General features: G+C 31.9%; 1 protein-coding gene across 3 annotated transcripts in view; it reads right to left on the reverse strand.

The window, feature by feature from the left end:
- Positions 1-16787, reverse strand: part of LOC134835914 (eye-specific diacylglycerol kinase) — a 61699-nt gene that overhangs the window by 9059 nt on the left and 35853 nt on the right. For 2 of the 3 annotated variants that reach the window (XM_063850932.1, XM_063850931.1), the window contains exons 4-14: positions 10224-10356; positions 9761-9964; positions 6341-6688; positions 6014-6271; positions 5192-5405; positions 2824-3310; positions 2534-2760; positions 2184-2480; positions 2031-2130; positions 1680-1727; positions 383-446 (exon numbers count right to left, since the gene is read on the reverse strand). In XM_063850932.1, the coding sequence (XP_063707002.1) occupies positions 383-446; positions 1680-1727; positions 2031-2130; positions 2184-2480; positions 2534-2760; positions 2824-3310; positions 5192-5405; positions 6014-6271; positions 6341-6688; positions 9761-9964; positions 10224-10356 (2380 nt within the window). The remainder of the gene's footprint in view (positions 1-382; positions 447-1679; positions 1728-2030; positions 2131-2183; positions 2481-2533; positions 2761-2823; positions 3311-5191; positions 5406-6013; positions 6272-6340; positions 6689-9760; positions 9965-10223; positions 10357-16787) is intronic. The other variant, XM_063850933.1, reaches the window with a different exon arrangement.

The raw sequence follows: 16787 nt of genomic DNA on the forward strand, positions 1-16787 counted from the left end.
TTCTTGTTGCAGATCGATCATAACTATGGGCACGATGTGAAATATGCATGGATTCACCGCGAAACAATGCAAAAACTCGTAATAATTTCCGGAAATGCAAAATATTCTCCGACGATGAGTAATGTACAGCTCAAAGCAACGACAAACGTTCCGATTCCAATTCCGGTATTTTGCGTTTTGCTAATCTTCGTGGCAATACTGGGCATTAGTCTCATATGGACCAAATGGATAATGGAGAGTGACAGACGATTGCTACGATGGTATGTTGCGAATACAGTAGGCGACGAAGACGAATTTATAGAGGAACACGTTTTGCTGCGAAACTCAAATGTTGTTCGAGGAGGAGTTTCACGTTATTAAAACATTTAAAGCACACACTTACCAACACAAGATCTCCATTTTTCGCTGCCTTTATGACGGCATCCGTAGTTTTTTCAAGCAGGTTACTGCAAACAACAACAAAAAACATGCAATTATTAGTTTGTGATTAGAAAAAAAGCGTTTTGCGTGTGTTTTCAATCATACTTTTCTTGTTAAACCGCAAAACACACGATATTAATAACGCACATATGCGCGCCTACTACCGAAGCATTTCAAAGTTTATGAGTTATTATTGTTATTAACATGTTTCACGGATATGGAAGGGTTTCGCCTAAATTTATACGAACAATCGTGTTATAAATTCACATGAAACTCCCGTAAATAATAAATTTCACCGCACATTTCAACCTATAATTTTCGATATATATCGTGCGATAAATTTAAAAGCGGTTTCCTTTAAGCATCATATATTTATGCGAAGATTGTTGGACGCTCCTTGCACTTAACCAAATGAAATTACTTTAAAATAAAGATAAATATCGATTATCTATCATAATTCTTGAAGGGTTTCATTTTTTTCATAAACTATTTATTTAAGCCAATGCAATTTAGGAAAAATTTTTCATAAATTTTTAAACATTTTATGAAGCGTGATTCGATTCAATAAATACACAAAAAATATTTTTCGTATTGATTTCGCCTATGAATTATTTGATATTTTTCTTTCACCCTTCATTTGAGTAAAAGATCAAATTATTTTTCGACCTACATCAAATTTTGCCGAAAATGTGTCGGGCAAATAAAAATCAAATTAAGATTTATCGCGCGGAAGAAACAATTTTCATTTATTTATTGAATTAAATCACGCACACATTTTTTGACAGCTGAACAACTTTTTTAATTTATTCATTTTTTTTCTTTCTTCTTCCTTGTAAATGGGAAATTCTTTGGCGACGACAGCTTAACCTGCTTTCTTTTTATGCGAAAATAAATACTCGGGTGCTTTTATAGAGTGTTTTGTGTCAATTGCACATTCATCGCTTGTACTGAATGTGCTTGACAGCCGCGAGAAAGAAAGATTGATTGAACCGAATAAATTACAAACTTTTTTAATATTAAATTTAATGGATCTCACGAGAAAAAAGGCGTTAAGATATGGAGACGCCCAGTTGTTTAAAAAAAAATTCGTCGCAAAATGCGAAATGCGGATCAAAAACAACAATATTCACAAAATTCTAAGAAAAAATTTAATCATGAAAGATAAAAAAAGGGGAAAAATGTTGGGATAAGGAGCAAAAAATTCAATATAAAAATTCTAAAGATAGAAAAAAAAACAAAAACAAGTGAAAAAACATTACCTGAATCCAAACGCATCTTCATTCAGACCAAATAATCTTTCGTGAATTCTGCATTCGTGTGTGCATGCATGTGAGTGATAATTTATTGTTTTGTATTATTTATTAAAAAAAATATTAGTACGAGTGAGAAAAGAGCGACAATAAATTTCAAGGAATTGTGTGAGTACGGGTCTATGACGACGAAGACGAGGTGCGTGATAATATCTCTACGTGAGTTAGTTCTTTCAATTCAAAGGTTGGATTGTTATTTATTGCGAACGAGGAGAAAAGGAAAAGAATTTCATGCAAAAAATAGAATTTTTCCATGCGAATGTTCCTTTTTTTGTTATTATCTCTTTGCACAAAACTCACCTTTTAAAGTTGATGACAGATTCGAGACTTTGTCCATTGCCAACAATCTCATGTTTATTGCTTTTCGGACTTCCCATTGATCCTTGGGATCCTTGAGAGCCTGAAATTTTCATAAAATTAACAATTTTTATGATTTTTTGAAAGAAAACTTACTTTTTCGTGATACTTGTCCATCGATCGCAGGAGAAAGTGAATCTGAAGTTCCTCCTGAACCTGCTCCCGATAATGATCTATTGAAAAATTTAACGCCTGGCGATCCCGGAGTACCATGCGATTCCATTGACGATCCTAAATGCATTGAAGCAGGCGATGCCGTTTCATCGTCGGGTGTTTGAGGCATCGTTTGGCACTCTTGATCCAAAATGTAAATGTAATCGTGAGCAATATCCATGATATAATGCAAATTTTCTTGCGCTCGATCGATACGGAAGCAACGTTCTGCCGTACAATCTAAAAAAATTTGTTTAAAAGAAGATCGAAAGATGAAGAAAAATAAAACTTACAATCTACGAAACACCAATCTGGCGATAATTTGGGACTATCAGGAAGCTCTTCGCAAAATTTGTTGATAAGAACTCGAATTTGTTCCAAATCTGATACGGGATTCACATCGATATTGCCGAGAATTGTCGCGCATTTCTGCAGTAAATCCTTGTCGTGATGATATTGTTCATAGTCAGCCATTGATAATTTATAAATACTAAGATTAAGAGATTCTAAAGTTGCTTGCCTGAAAAAAATTTGTTCATTAACAAAAATTTCTGAGAAAAAAACTCGAAAAAGTGACACTTACTGTACATTTGTCCTTCCCGGTTTCCGTTTGGCTAACATCACAGCCTTGTTAAGTAGTGTCAATTCGATGATAGATGGCTTGAGTTTACACGCTTCGCCATCTACCTGCATTGGGATTGTCTTTGAAGTAATAACTTTTGCGGAACGACATTGCGCAATGCATGTGCCGTGCCCGCCTGCTTGCAGCAAAGGCAGTTGATACGTTGTCAAACCGACAACTTCGATCATTCCGTCGTCTGTCGTGGGCTCGTATTGCCCGCCCGATTTATTCCATGGATGCGTTCCGCCGCCATAACTCGGGATATTAAGGAACACAATGGCATGCACTTTGTGCTCCTTCAGTTTTGGCGTCAAATCCTTTCCATCACATTCGAGTGTCACAAATTCCGCCAAACCTTTCCATTTGCGTTTCAGTAAATCCTTGCCGCCAGCCTGCCCGTAAAACATTTTATTGCGAAGACGTGAGTTAAATTTCTCGGGGTGCGCCTCTGTGAATGTTAAAAAAATTTCATCAAAAATTTGAATTTTTTTTTTCATGTAAAATCAACTTTAGCGCATTTTTTAATAATTTAAAGTTAAAAAAAAATATTTTCATTATTAAATTTTCACTCAAGTCAACAAACGAAAATTGCTTGAATCTACCTCAAATTGCGGAAAAAGTGTCCCAAATAATCAATTCTCTCTTGCGAATACTACTAAAAATGTTAGGCACGTGTTAGGACACTTTTTGGGTGAATGAAAAACAATTCAAGGACACGTCAATTTGGAGGGAATGCTTTAACATTATTATTATTGCAACCAAATTTCGCATTTTATTCCATGCGAGTACAAATGCTTTAATATTTAATAAGGCGTGACATTTTTTCTGTTTGTGTTTATGTCTTTCTCTTATTTACAGGCAATTTCATTAGATGTTGCTCTCTTCTGATCTCGATCATCATCATCAGTAGTTTACTTTCTGCTCGTGACATTTTATGGATGAAACTTTTCAAGCGAAAAAACGACTTGTCGAAAATTAGATGCAGACATTTTTATGTATTTTTTCGTACTGCTCATGAATTTTTTATTGGAAAATGATTGGGACCGGCAGTTTTTTCTTCAGTCGTTGTTGTTGTTGCTAAAAGTTTATTTAAATGTTTTAATGCTCGACATGTCCCATCAGCATATCAAAGAGCAGAGAAATTGTCAAGTGAAGAAAATCATAAGTGCATGAATAAAAAATTTCTCCTTTTTTCTGTGAAAGCATTGACAAGGAAACGCACCTTTTTGTCCTTTCATTGCCTTGTTAGCTGCTGATAAGGCTTACGTTCACGTTAAAAACGGTTATTCAGCGGAAAAGTATTTAAAAGCATTACGCGGAAATTTGTTTTTTGATATTTGTTTCGTCATTTCGGCAAAAACAAAAACAGAATTCATTCATATTTGGGTCAGGTACTTAATTTATTTAGCATTTTATGAACGAAACATCTTTTTTCTTTGGGATAATTTGTTGTCATCTTTTAACTTTTTTCTTTTCAACTCTGAAATTTAGACAAAAAGTGATGAAAATTTACGCGACGCATGTTGTCACAAAAATGTATAGCGATTAAATTTCTCTTTATTCTGTGTTTTCTGTCGGTCTTAAAATAAAAGTCATGTTGCGTAAAAAGAAGGTTACGTTTATCGAAGGCAAAGTTTGTGTTTATTTTTGTCTTCTTTTAGAAAATTAAGAAAAGAACATGAAATGTTAGACAAAACAGGTAAGTAGCGTGTTTCTTGCTTTTATATTTTTTTTTAACATGAACTTGGGTCGTTTTTCGAAAATTATCAGCAGCTTTAAACAATGAATAGATTTAAAAAGTTTCTTTTTACTCGAATTATGAATGAATGAGAAACATTTCTAATGTTTGATAGAAAAGTTATTCCGCCACGAGATATTCGAATATTTTATGTTACTTCGTTATCAGTTTAAGAGTTCTTGAAAGTACTTCAGGGAATGATTCATGTCCAAAAATAGAAAATCGTGAATAAATATAATAATAAAAAAAATTAAGGCTTGAAGCTAAAAATGACTTGATGTGACATCTGTCATGATTTTCATTATGAAAATTACTCAGTAAAACCAAATTTACATGTTTTCAGGCAAAAATAAAACCTGAATAAATCGCAGTTTCGTATTAAATCTATAACCAGAAGCACTTGTTGTTATTATTTAGTTTACTTCTGTTTGTACATATTTTCCCTACAAAATTTACATGGACTCTGATTCTAACTTTTTGATGTATGTGTTTAATATTTGGGGAAATATATAGCAGCAAACTCAGGAAAAAACAACAGAAAAGTTAGAAAATGCACAAAAGTTGTTCATGTAAATTCTCTGCTTTGCTTACCTCTCGCTTCGTGAAACTCCAACGCAATGTGAGCATCGACGCCCAACGAGAAATAATTGTTAACGACACTCAGGGGAAGCAAATCTTTTCCTCCTCCATCATCTGGCGGCGCATTCGGATTTGGCTCAACTTTCAAATTCCATCTATCGAGTAATACTGTATCAGAGTCCCCGATATTTTGCAGAATTTTTCCAATGGGCTCGTCCGTGTATCCCTAAAGAATTAAAAAAAAAAACAAAAAAAAAATCAGTTTAGTTAAACAACACATTTTTTCAAACCTTTTTCAATTAAAAATGCGCAATTAGAACAGTTGGTAAAAACAGGTAAAATCCCGTGCGGGTAACGAGATTACAAAAAAGCGAGAGAAATGTAATTTAAATTCCTCTTTTAGTCATCATTAATTCGTAAACTTTTTTTTTTATTTTATTTTATTGATGCGATTGACATCCATCCGTTATCGCTTTAGTAGCAATGACGAGACAAAAAAAAAATTATTTATATGAAATAAAATTAAATTATCACTTTTTTTTCGATTCTCTCGAGGAGGAAAAGGTGCAAAATTATATTTTGCCTGTTTCCTTTTTCATGACATGCACGGTTGTTGTGCTTCTTTATTGGATCAGTCAATCAGTGTAAATGTTGACAAAAAGAATAAAAAATGGAGAAACAAAAAATCAAATAGATTTATCGGAAAATTGAAACGTTTATTTTGATTTAATTTTTTTTTACGATGATTTGATTGATTGAATGATTGATAAAGGAGAAATTAAATTATTTACTTTTAAATGTTAAAGGTTTTTTTTTTCACAGATAGATACTTACGCCTCCCCATCCAAGAGCACGTGCGAGATCGTTTCCTGTTCCGAGAGGTAAGACACCAACAGCTGGCGGAGGTTGAAAATTGATTTGGTCTAAAATGGAAAGCACCCATCCGACAGTTCCGTCGCCGCCGCATGCCAAAACTCGCAAATTCGGGACTTTACGAAACAGCTCGAGACCCAATTTTGGACCGCCTTGCGTGAGATCAAATACTTGGCGGGGATTCAGAAGCCACTGAAATTTTTGTAGTAACTTTGCACCCTACAAAATTGATTTTTTTTAAATTTGGTCATTGGAAAGAGAATTAAAGGAAAAAGATCAAAGACTTACTTGATTACCGCCACTTTTGGGATTAATAAACACTAATACGGGCGTTACATTGCTAGTTGGAATGGGTTTTATCACAAATGTTTTTTGCTCCTTCTCCTTGCTCTTCTTCTTGCTTGCTGTCTTTTTCTTTGGCGTTCGTCGCAGCGACGACTTAAAACTACCTTTTCGCGGCAATTTGACGATCCACGATGGCGGCACGATAATTTGCGAATGCACTCCGAGCGTGCACTCTTCTCCGATACGTTGTGGATTAAAACAGGCCTCTTTGTTATGATATGATGATTTACACCAGGCACACGATAAAGCAACTATCTCTTTGGAACTAAATGATAATTTTGCTTGTAACGACTGTAATGAGAGAGATACGAGTGTCGCATTAGCCCATTTGACCTTTAGATTCGCATTTAATTTATAATATATCGATAACGATTCGAACAAAACATTCATTTAACAACGAGAAGAAAACACAGAGAAATAGAGAGATGAAGAAAGAAAGTCGAGATAATTAAATTGAGATCGAAAGAGCATGATATTGATTTGATTGCATTTCCTTTCTTTTTCATCCTTGTTTTGTGTGTGTGCGTTGAAAAGTAATTCCAATTTATCGCTCTACACTGCTAGGCTATCTTATTATGTTATTATTGGATTTCAAAATATAATGATAGGAAATCGAGAGAAAACATATAAATCTATCAGAAAAATTATTATGCAGTGCAGTACAAGTAACAAGCAAAATAAATACGAAAATAAAAACAAACAATAAAATAATTGCATAACAATTACGAATCTCTGCATTCAGTTACTATTATTTCGATGCAATGGCAATTTAAATTTTTTAATCAATTTAAAAATATCACAACTGCTTGAAGGGATATTTTTAAATTTGTTATTAAATCTTAAAAAAAGTAATTTTAAATTAAATCTTAAATTAATTATTATTTAATTTTAATTAAAATTAATCTTTTATTTAATTTAATTATTTTTTTAAATTAAATATTCAATTTAAATTAAACATTTTTTTTTTTTGAAAATTTTTTTTATATGTTTTTAATTTACTCACATTTTTGTATTGAAAGTTGTATTTTAGCATGAATAAAAATATTCGAAAAAATTACGTATTTTTTACGTATTTTCATATTTTTCAATTTTCAAGCTTCTGAACAAACTTTTTAAAAAATTCGTATTTTAATATACAATTTTCAATTTCCATGGATTTTCTTCTATTGTAATTATTTTTGAAAATTTTGTGATTTTTTTTTGTTGAAATTTTTAATTTAAAATATTCTAAGATCAGTTTTAAATCTTTTGGGACAAAAAGTTCGAAATAACTATTTTTTTTTCATTTTTTGCTGAAAATTTTATGTATTTTATAAATTGAAGCAAAAATAACATTTCGAGAAAATGTTTATTGACATTTCATCAGTAAAACTTTATTTTCATTACTTGACGTGTCAAAATCCAAAGCCACTAAATAATGTTTCTCTCTATCGAAATTGATTTCACAAACAAGATTTATTCAATTTACGGGTATGCCTGATGATAAATGTGTCTTTGATTGACTCTCATGCGAGCACAAACACAAACCAAACCCACAAAACTAAAAAGCTTTTAGCAAGAGACACAGAGAAATAGAGAAGAAATTTATTTACAAATGGCATGTGAGTGAAAAGCTTGATTGACTATATTAAGATTGGATTAAGATAGTTTGCTACAAAGTGAAAATATATGTTGTTTGCAATCTAACTTTGGTTCAAAATGAAGAAGACAAGTGAAATATAAATGTAAAAGAGTGTGAGTGAAAGCCAAGCTATTCTATCTAAGAGTTGTTGTTATTTTTAAATATTTAATAAAGTAACTTTTTAGAAAATTAAATGAAATGAATTAATAATAAATATTAAGCCCTATTGATACTAACGATGATGCATTACCTTAAAATAAGAATTTTCCGACTGCTCGCAAAAATATATATTTTTTTAAAATTTCATATTATTTTCATTTTTTTTTTGTTTGGGAAAAAAAGAGAGAAAGAGAAAAGAAATAAAAACGGGAAAAAATATTATTTAATTAACGGTTTGTTTTATCAATTTTTTTTTATTTTAAATTGGATTTCAGACAAGAAGAGACGCTCAACTTTTATTATATTATTATTGTTGTTTTTAACTTTTTTTTTGTTATTCACTTTTTTTTTGAAGAGAAACATTTTATGTAAAAACAAAACGAGTAACAATTATTTTTCTGTTTAATTATTTTATTAAAGAGAAAAACAAAAACATTGAACGAGCAACATTCCATTCAGAGCTGAAACAATCAAACGCATGCAATGTCATTTTTTTTGTTTGTTTTCTTAAATAAATCACGGTAATTTGTTGACCTATCAGTAATTTGTCAAAGTAACGAGCTGTAAATGCAATCCCGTTCATTGTGAAAATAATTATTATTATTTATATTTTCCTCGTTTTCTTTGTTTTTCACCGAAACTTATATTTATTTACCCTCCCATTGTTTTTTGCGCTCAGGAAACGACTCTTTATTGTGTGAAACGTTCAAAGATAATTAGCTCTAATTTACATTTAATTAGTCCTTTTAATGTTATGTTTATACTACAGCAATTTTCTAAAACGAGCCAGCCATTAACCGAACGGAAAGGAGCGATAAAACTATCATAATAACAATAGTACACAGTTTTGAAGGGAGTTTACTCTTAATAATGCTTATTATTATGATTAAAATTATTTATAATATATTTATTAATGAGACAACGGAGGAAGTTTAATCGGATTCGCAGCAACTTTTCCTTCGATAGACGCGAATTACAGTCAAGAAACTCGTATTTTTTTTTTAGAAAAAAAGGAAAATTCACACAATAAACTCGTTGATGATGAAGAATAATTACCGGAAAAACTTGTAATCAACGACTGTGTGAAGAAAAACTTTTCTGCGATGGAAAATTATTTTTGAATACGAAATAAAGGAGCAAAATTTCCATCCTTATATTTATGATAACAACTCGAGCAGATTATTTAATTAGTGTTGAATATAATTTTTCTTTAAACTACTGAAAGTAAACAGTACAGTTAAAAAAGTTTTGAGTCGTTGGCCAGAGGAATGAGAGTAATTTGCATTTAAAACTTATAAACGATTCAATGATTCTCGGATATTCTCTTCAAAGGATTTGTTGGAAGTTTATCAAGAGGTCATTCCTTCTCCTTGGCTAATTGCAATTTGATGGAAAACTAAAATTTTCTTAACTTTTCGAAAATTTTAAGGAAAAGTGCTCACAAGGGATTTTTAACACAATTACACGTATATTACACACTCTTTTAAAAGGTTTTGTGAGCATTCTTCAAGATTTTTTGTGTGCAAAAAACATTTTCAGACACTTAAAAAAAGGGAAAATTACAAAAATTTGCAACGTCTTACCTTTCCACACTGTTTACACTTTCCCTTTTCCGTACGTCGATGAATCCAGTGATGATGTGTCTTGGTTTGTTCCCTATATTGTCGGACTCCGACATCACGGAATGTTGGCTTACATGCTAATTGTTGGCGTTCCATTAACGCTGATATACAACCAACGTGTGCATTTATCTTGCAAGCTGAGCATTTCATGCGGGCACCCGTTCGCTAAAAAAAATTACAAAAAAAAAATTAATTTAAAAATATTTATTTAGGCTCTAATTATACATGGCGCTTTGCTCAGAAAAAGGAAGAAAGACAATTTATTTTAATTTTCAGTGCGCAAATTTCAAACGAGATAATGACGTTACGCGGTGAATAAAAGCATGTTACAAGCAAATTAGTTGCTTTTGTCTGTTAACTCGGGAAAATTTAAAGTTTTCAAAGTAAGTTTTGTCATAAACTTTCACATAATGAAATTTCTTACCGAGCAATCACTTTCGCCCAAATAGCACGCTTCGCTCGAAAATGACGTTGGAACCCACAAATGATCTCCCGAGACGGCATTTTCACCCCAATCCGGTGTGCAACGAATTTGTCGTGCGCCATCACTTGTTTTCCTGTAACAAACAAAAGGTAAAAATTAAAAAAAAAAATCATTAAAATATTTTAACAAAAAATTTTTTTCACATCAATGAATGTCTGTTTCCTGTAAAAAAAAAATACCTAAAACAAAGTTGATACGGCACAGGACGATTTTTGAAACGGACAGCATTACGACGTCTCGTTGCGGGTGCATTTAACGTGTTGAAGTAACTTATGCGGTAAACACTTCCGGAGGTCTTTTTTCGCGTCAAACGACGACGACTCACAGGATTGTGACTTCGACCAAAACATCCGGTTTTGAATACAGGCAACGAGATTCGCGGTTTCGTTGTTTGTTTTATAACTAACACTACCATGATCTTTATGTGACACGAAAAGGTGTGTAATTACTTGAGTGATAAAACGTATATTTGTTTTTGGTTTACAGACTTAATCTCGTGCGGAATTTGAAGAATTTAATCGGTTAATGAAATGAAAATGACAAATAAACTACTTGAATTGAGCGGAAAATTTTTCAAAAATGAACTTTGATGATAATTCAACTTTCTAAAGGTAACAAATTTAATTTTTTAACAATATAAAATTTTCATTTTAGGATAAAAAATTGAAAAGCTCTCATGTCAATCTCACTTCATGTCATAAAAATCGAGAGAACGTTGATGCTGCTAATAATAAACATCGTATAAATATTGTAATAATATTTTTAATGACATGCAGACATCCATTATTATGATTATCAACGATACCGCACGAACACACATGTCATGATTGAATTTATTTTACACCCTTAGGATTTGATTGCAACGACATTCCTCCATTCGCTCCTGCCTTTTGTGTTGAAACACGATAAACACACGTAATTCCCGCTGTCATTTGTTTTAAAATGTGCACAACAATATTTTTCCCATGCACTGAATAATTTATAGATTGCGACACAATGGAACAGTAGCGCACTCAGGTACGGATTACAGGCAATTTTCCTCATTTTGCATCGCACGCAGCGTGTCACTGTTTGATCGCCTGTTGAATGGAAGCACCGTCGTTTGAATTTTATTTGCTGCAGATGCTTATTTTTATCGCTACTTTTTATTGCATATTACATGAGAACACCGCAAGATCCCAAAAAAAAATTTCCACACGAAAAAAAATTTTTTTTAGGTGAGTGTCACTTTTGACGTCATCAGAGATTAATGACTCTCGCCGCATGTTAATTTTCGCATCTCACACGACGATGATGCTTTCATCGAAAAAATAATTTTTGTCAAAATTATGAAAACATATGACACGCATGACGTCAAGACAGACTCTCTCTCTAAGGGGATCAGATGTTGTGACATCGTGTCGAGCGTAAAAATAGAAAGTCACGGACGACGCTCCTCCAAAATTGAAATTTCGCCCGCTGTGGGAGTGTTGTTGATCTTCTTGTTTATTTCGCGGCGCTTAACTGATTATAACTATTTGTGTGTTGTTTTGAAACCCACACGCACATACACACAAAAACACAAACTACTAATGATGAATAATGAAAACAAAACAATAAACTTTGCATGTCGATGAAATATGTGCAATGTTCGCATCAAACAAAGCCGCAACAACATGCTCTCTTGTATTGATTAAAATACACGCTTCGGAGATCGTATTGCATATTTGTGGAAATAATTCGGAACAGATTGAATCGAAATTTCAATTTTAAATAATTTTTTTGAATTATTCTTCTAAATTCGTATGAAAATGCATCATGCGACGACAGATGCAACGTTATTAAACAAATAAATATTTGCTCACCTCACAAATATGATTTGAGAGTGACCGAAAACATTTATTTTGTGGTTTATTAGATTTCGGAGAATGCATTTCAGTTTAAAATTCCATTTTGTTTCCAACTTATGGTTGCTGAATGAAAATATGAGTTTTTTTTGCATGAATTTATTTATTTAGATTGACATAGAAAAAGTTGGAAACAAAAAGCAACAACGATGGTAAGTACGGATGTTAGGCAAACAGACAGAAAATAACAGGTGATGGATAGACAGACGTTGATTTGTGGAACATTTCATGCATTTCTCTTGCATTCTATTCACTTTTTGTTATGGGATTATTATTTTCGTTTTTTAATGGAATAAAAAATTACAGCAAACAAACAAAAAGGGATGTGAGTTTTTTTGTTAACTTTTTCATCAATTTTTGTTAGTTTGCATCAATTTTAGAAGTATTAAAAAAGTATAAAAAGTATTTTTTTTTCAATAGTTTTACAAAATGAAATTGGAAACATCTTTGATCTTTGTATCGGCCTAATTGAATGTCATCCGCCATATTGGTTTTACGATGAAAACAATGAAACATGAGGTTGGTATAATATTTCACTTTTTAATCATATTAAAGCCTTTTTTAAATATATTTTTCATTAAAATAGGCAAGACAACACAATGAATCAACAGAAAATGATGGAGATCAGACAAAAAGGACGAGAAAACACACGAAAAAAAAGGAAAAATGATCGGCGCTACAAGTCAATGGGAGAGATCGATGAATTTAAGGGTAAGTTATCAATTTCGATTGAATAATTTGTAATTTGAAACTCTTTACGGCAATCTACGTTGTCGTAAAGAGTTCGGAAATCTTTTTTTAGGAAATCAACACGAAATGGGAAAACAACCTGAGAAGAAAATTTGGCGGCAAAGTTCAACAGATGAAGTACAGCGAAAAAATGAAAAAATATAAAACATCAACAGGAAAAAGGGTAAGTTCTTGAAAATTTTTAGTTTTAAGTTAGATATTTATTACGCACTTTTCGTTAGGGTAGTTTTTAAGTTTCTTTCAGCTACTTTTAAGTTTAGAGCATTGTCGCTCTAATAGGGAAATATATTTTTTTTTATTTAGGGAAAGCTTCAATTTTTTTCGTAACGAGAATTGTGTTCTCCAATAGTATATAAGGGTTTCTGCTATAGAGCGTTAGGTAGTTTTTAAGTTTTTGTAGGGAATTGAAAAGTGCGTGAAAGTTTAGGCTAGTTAGGTTCTTTCAAAAAGAATATAAAAGAAAGAACTTTTTGGGCAGCATTTTGGAATAATTTCCATCATATTGCCTTCTCTCTTTAAGCTTTAAGCTTCTATGTTTAGAAGCTCAAAATATGTTAATTATACAATGAGAGAACTATTTCTCAATGAATTCTCTTTTTTATCGAGTGTCAATGATGAACTTAATTTATTTTTCTCAAATCACTTTTTATGTTCGTCAAACTACGTTTAACGTTTCGATGTTCACAAACTATTTAATCAATCCCAAATGAAAAACCACTTGTTTTTGCTTTAAAACAAACATGGAAAATCACGAAAAGCCACAAAAACCGCGACAATATGTTCTATAACACGGAACGATGACAACTGAGATAGAATATAAAACTAGAGCAAAATATTATTCACACAATAAACAAAATACAGTGAAAAAAAGTGAAACAATTTCCATTCGTGTACTTGGGTGAACGTTGTACTTGTATTTAAAGTATATACTTGGTTAGTTGTAGTGCGGTGTCTCATATAATTTAGATTAAATTCAGATAAAAAATTTAGCCTGTCAAGTTTTATCGTGCTCTTTCAAATAAATTTCCATAGTCAGCATTGTTGTTGGACAGACATACACATACAGATAAGGCATCATCTGCTAAGTTTTTCCATTTTATTCTCGTGTATTTAATAAGCGACACACATTTATAAACAATCCGACAGAATGTTTATTTTTTGATCATTTTTTTTCTTTCGTTTAAGTGTTTTTATCGCTCTCAGAAGAGCAATTCTCTCACAAATAAAGCATTCACGTCATTTGAAAATGTATTTAAAACAATTTTCACACAAAAATAGAATATCATCTGTTTCGTATGCTAATGCATGACACATGATAATAATTACTCGTTGAGGTTAAGTTTTCCTCAAATCAACTGAACTCATTGTCGTCACAAAACATGTTGAAGAATTACAAAATAAATACGGGTAGAAATTACACCCGAAAAGTGTTTGGCATGATTTTTCACTAAATGTAAGGCAGTATCACACACATGTTTCCTAATTTTCCTTTTTTTGTTGTTATTGTGTTCGTAATTCATACGTGACGACTTTTTGTTATTATTATCACTATCACTTTATTTATCTCTTATCTCATATGTTTGCATGTGTGCTCATTCGAACGTGTGTGCGTGCAAATAGCGGCTCGTGCGTAGAAAAGCCATTAATTTTCTATTTGAATCACACATTGGCAGCAACAAGTTTCTTCCGAGTATTTTTCTTCTCTTCAATTCTTTAAAAAAAAAGTTTTTGAAATTTTTTCACAGAATTTTTTTTTACACTTTTCGTTTGACGCAGACAACAAGTCAGACAAGTGACTTTTTTTTATATAAATAAAAATATTACGTCACAAAATTTTTGATTTATCACGATTTTCACAACATTGACGATGATTCACTAACCTCTTTTTGATAAAAAATAATCCACAGTAGATCCACATAAGGGTACATTCGTGCACGAAATTAATGATAAAATTATTGGCAGTAACGTTGGCGAGTTAAATTTTTATGTTTTTGTATGTACGCAATGAAAAAGTCAGAATTGAACTGATTTTCATTAAAAATTATTTTTTTTTAAGAAATTGTCAAAATCACTACAGTACTACTACTCGAAGTACGCGAGACTGTGTCATTATTTGCTTAACTAATAATAATAATAAACGTTGTGTGTATGGATGGAGTCTGTTTACTCACATTGCCGTTGATGATTTAAATAAAAAGATCTCATTTGTTCGTCGAGTCAAATTTGCTCTCGTTTTTTTTATATTTTGCTTGATTTTTATCACTTTTTAACACTTTTTTCGATACGAAAAATTTTTATTGCGAGATTTTTTACGATTTTTGTCTGCTTTTTGCATTCATTAACGGTTTAAAACTAAATTTTTAAGTACACTCGATGATCGCGACCTTTGTGATGTATTTGCTCGCTTGATTTTGTCACTTAGAGGTAGTATAAAAATAGAGATATCGTTGACAAACTCTCATCTCGTTGTGCGGTGTGTGATGAATTTTCTCAGTTTCTCATTTTTTTATTAAATAAAAAGTTTTTTTTTAAAAAGCATATTTATTGTTTGATGGGTACCTATCTCTGCTGGGATGGGACTCTATGTTGTTGATATTTTTTATTAAATTTAAAAGTTTGTGCTCTCGTGAGTCTCGTTACGTTTATTTATATATTTTGTTAGTGTTTGTGAGTATTTGTCTTGTGACGATGACGATGCCAACAACGGAGAAACGATGACGATATAAGAGTGCAGAGACAGGAGATTTGATAATCTGTGATGGGAGTTGATTATATTCTTGTTATCTTTTACCATCGCGAAAACTATTTTGAGCTAATTTTGTTGGTTTTGAACAACATCTTCTCTTTCAACAATCTTTCAAATGCGCAAAATATGTCTAAAAATCTAAAAATTCATTTCAAACAAAAAAAAATCATCTCTTGATGTTTTGCATGAGTGACAGTGATAAATTACTCAACTCATATGCTTAACAAAGCGAGCAAAACTCAAAATTGTTACACTGCTCATCTACCTACTTGACTTGAAGTAAAACGCTCTTGTAACACACACGCTGGAAAATTATTCATATCAAATTTCATAACCACGGAAACCTCTTCACTCTACAATTGCGCGTTTGCTTTTTTGCCGAGGAAACGACGATTTAACACTATTTTTCACACAAGTCGACATATTCATATTTCCGCAAAAAATTGCATTCACTTAATCAAACAATTTATTTTTTTTTCTGACTACATGTCTAATGCTTGACTACACATGTCTTTTTTCGAAGCATTTTTGTGATTTCTCACATCTCTGAGCAATTTTCTCGCACAGTGCACGCAATCATGTGTGAGAAATTTACTTTCCCATACATAAAAATAACGAGGTAGATCAAAAATCTCTTCATCGACGCACGCACAAAGAAGAAGATAAATTGATTGCTTCGGAATTCTCGGAAAACCGATTGTCATGTGTTCGAAATGCTAAGTCAATTTCGGAATGAAAAACGTTTGTTGTCACAAAAAACATCTTTTGGCATCATAAATCAAGAAGAATCACTTGACATTTGTGTCAAAATTTTTCGAGTGAAACAATTACGTGACATATTTCCGGTTTCATCCCGAGAAAATCTTGTCTGTCGTCAAAAATTTCGTATTTCAATGGATGTGTTTAATGGATTTTACTGCTTGAAAGCACAATCTTGTGACGTTTAAAGTCCTTAAAGTTCAAGAAATTGTCGAAAACACTTTAAATTTGTTTTGTCTTGATGACTTGTTTACTTTACTTTGCCGTGTGTCTTATACCAATTAGTGACAATGATCAAGGTTTCGCACTTTCTTCAAAGAAAGTGTTTCCCGTAACAACAAAACAAGACGAGATTGGATGTCT

This window comes from Culicoides brevitarsis, chromosome 3 (genome assembly GCF_036172545.1).
Source record: "Culicoides brevitarsis isolate CSIRO-B50_1 chromosome 3, AGI_CSIRO_Cbre_v1, whole genome shotgun sequence".
NCBI lineage: Eukaryota > Metazoa > Arthropoda > Insecta > Diptera > Ceratopogonidae > Culicoides > Culicoides brevitarsis.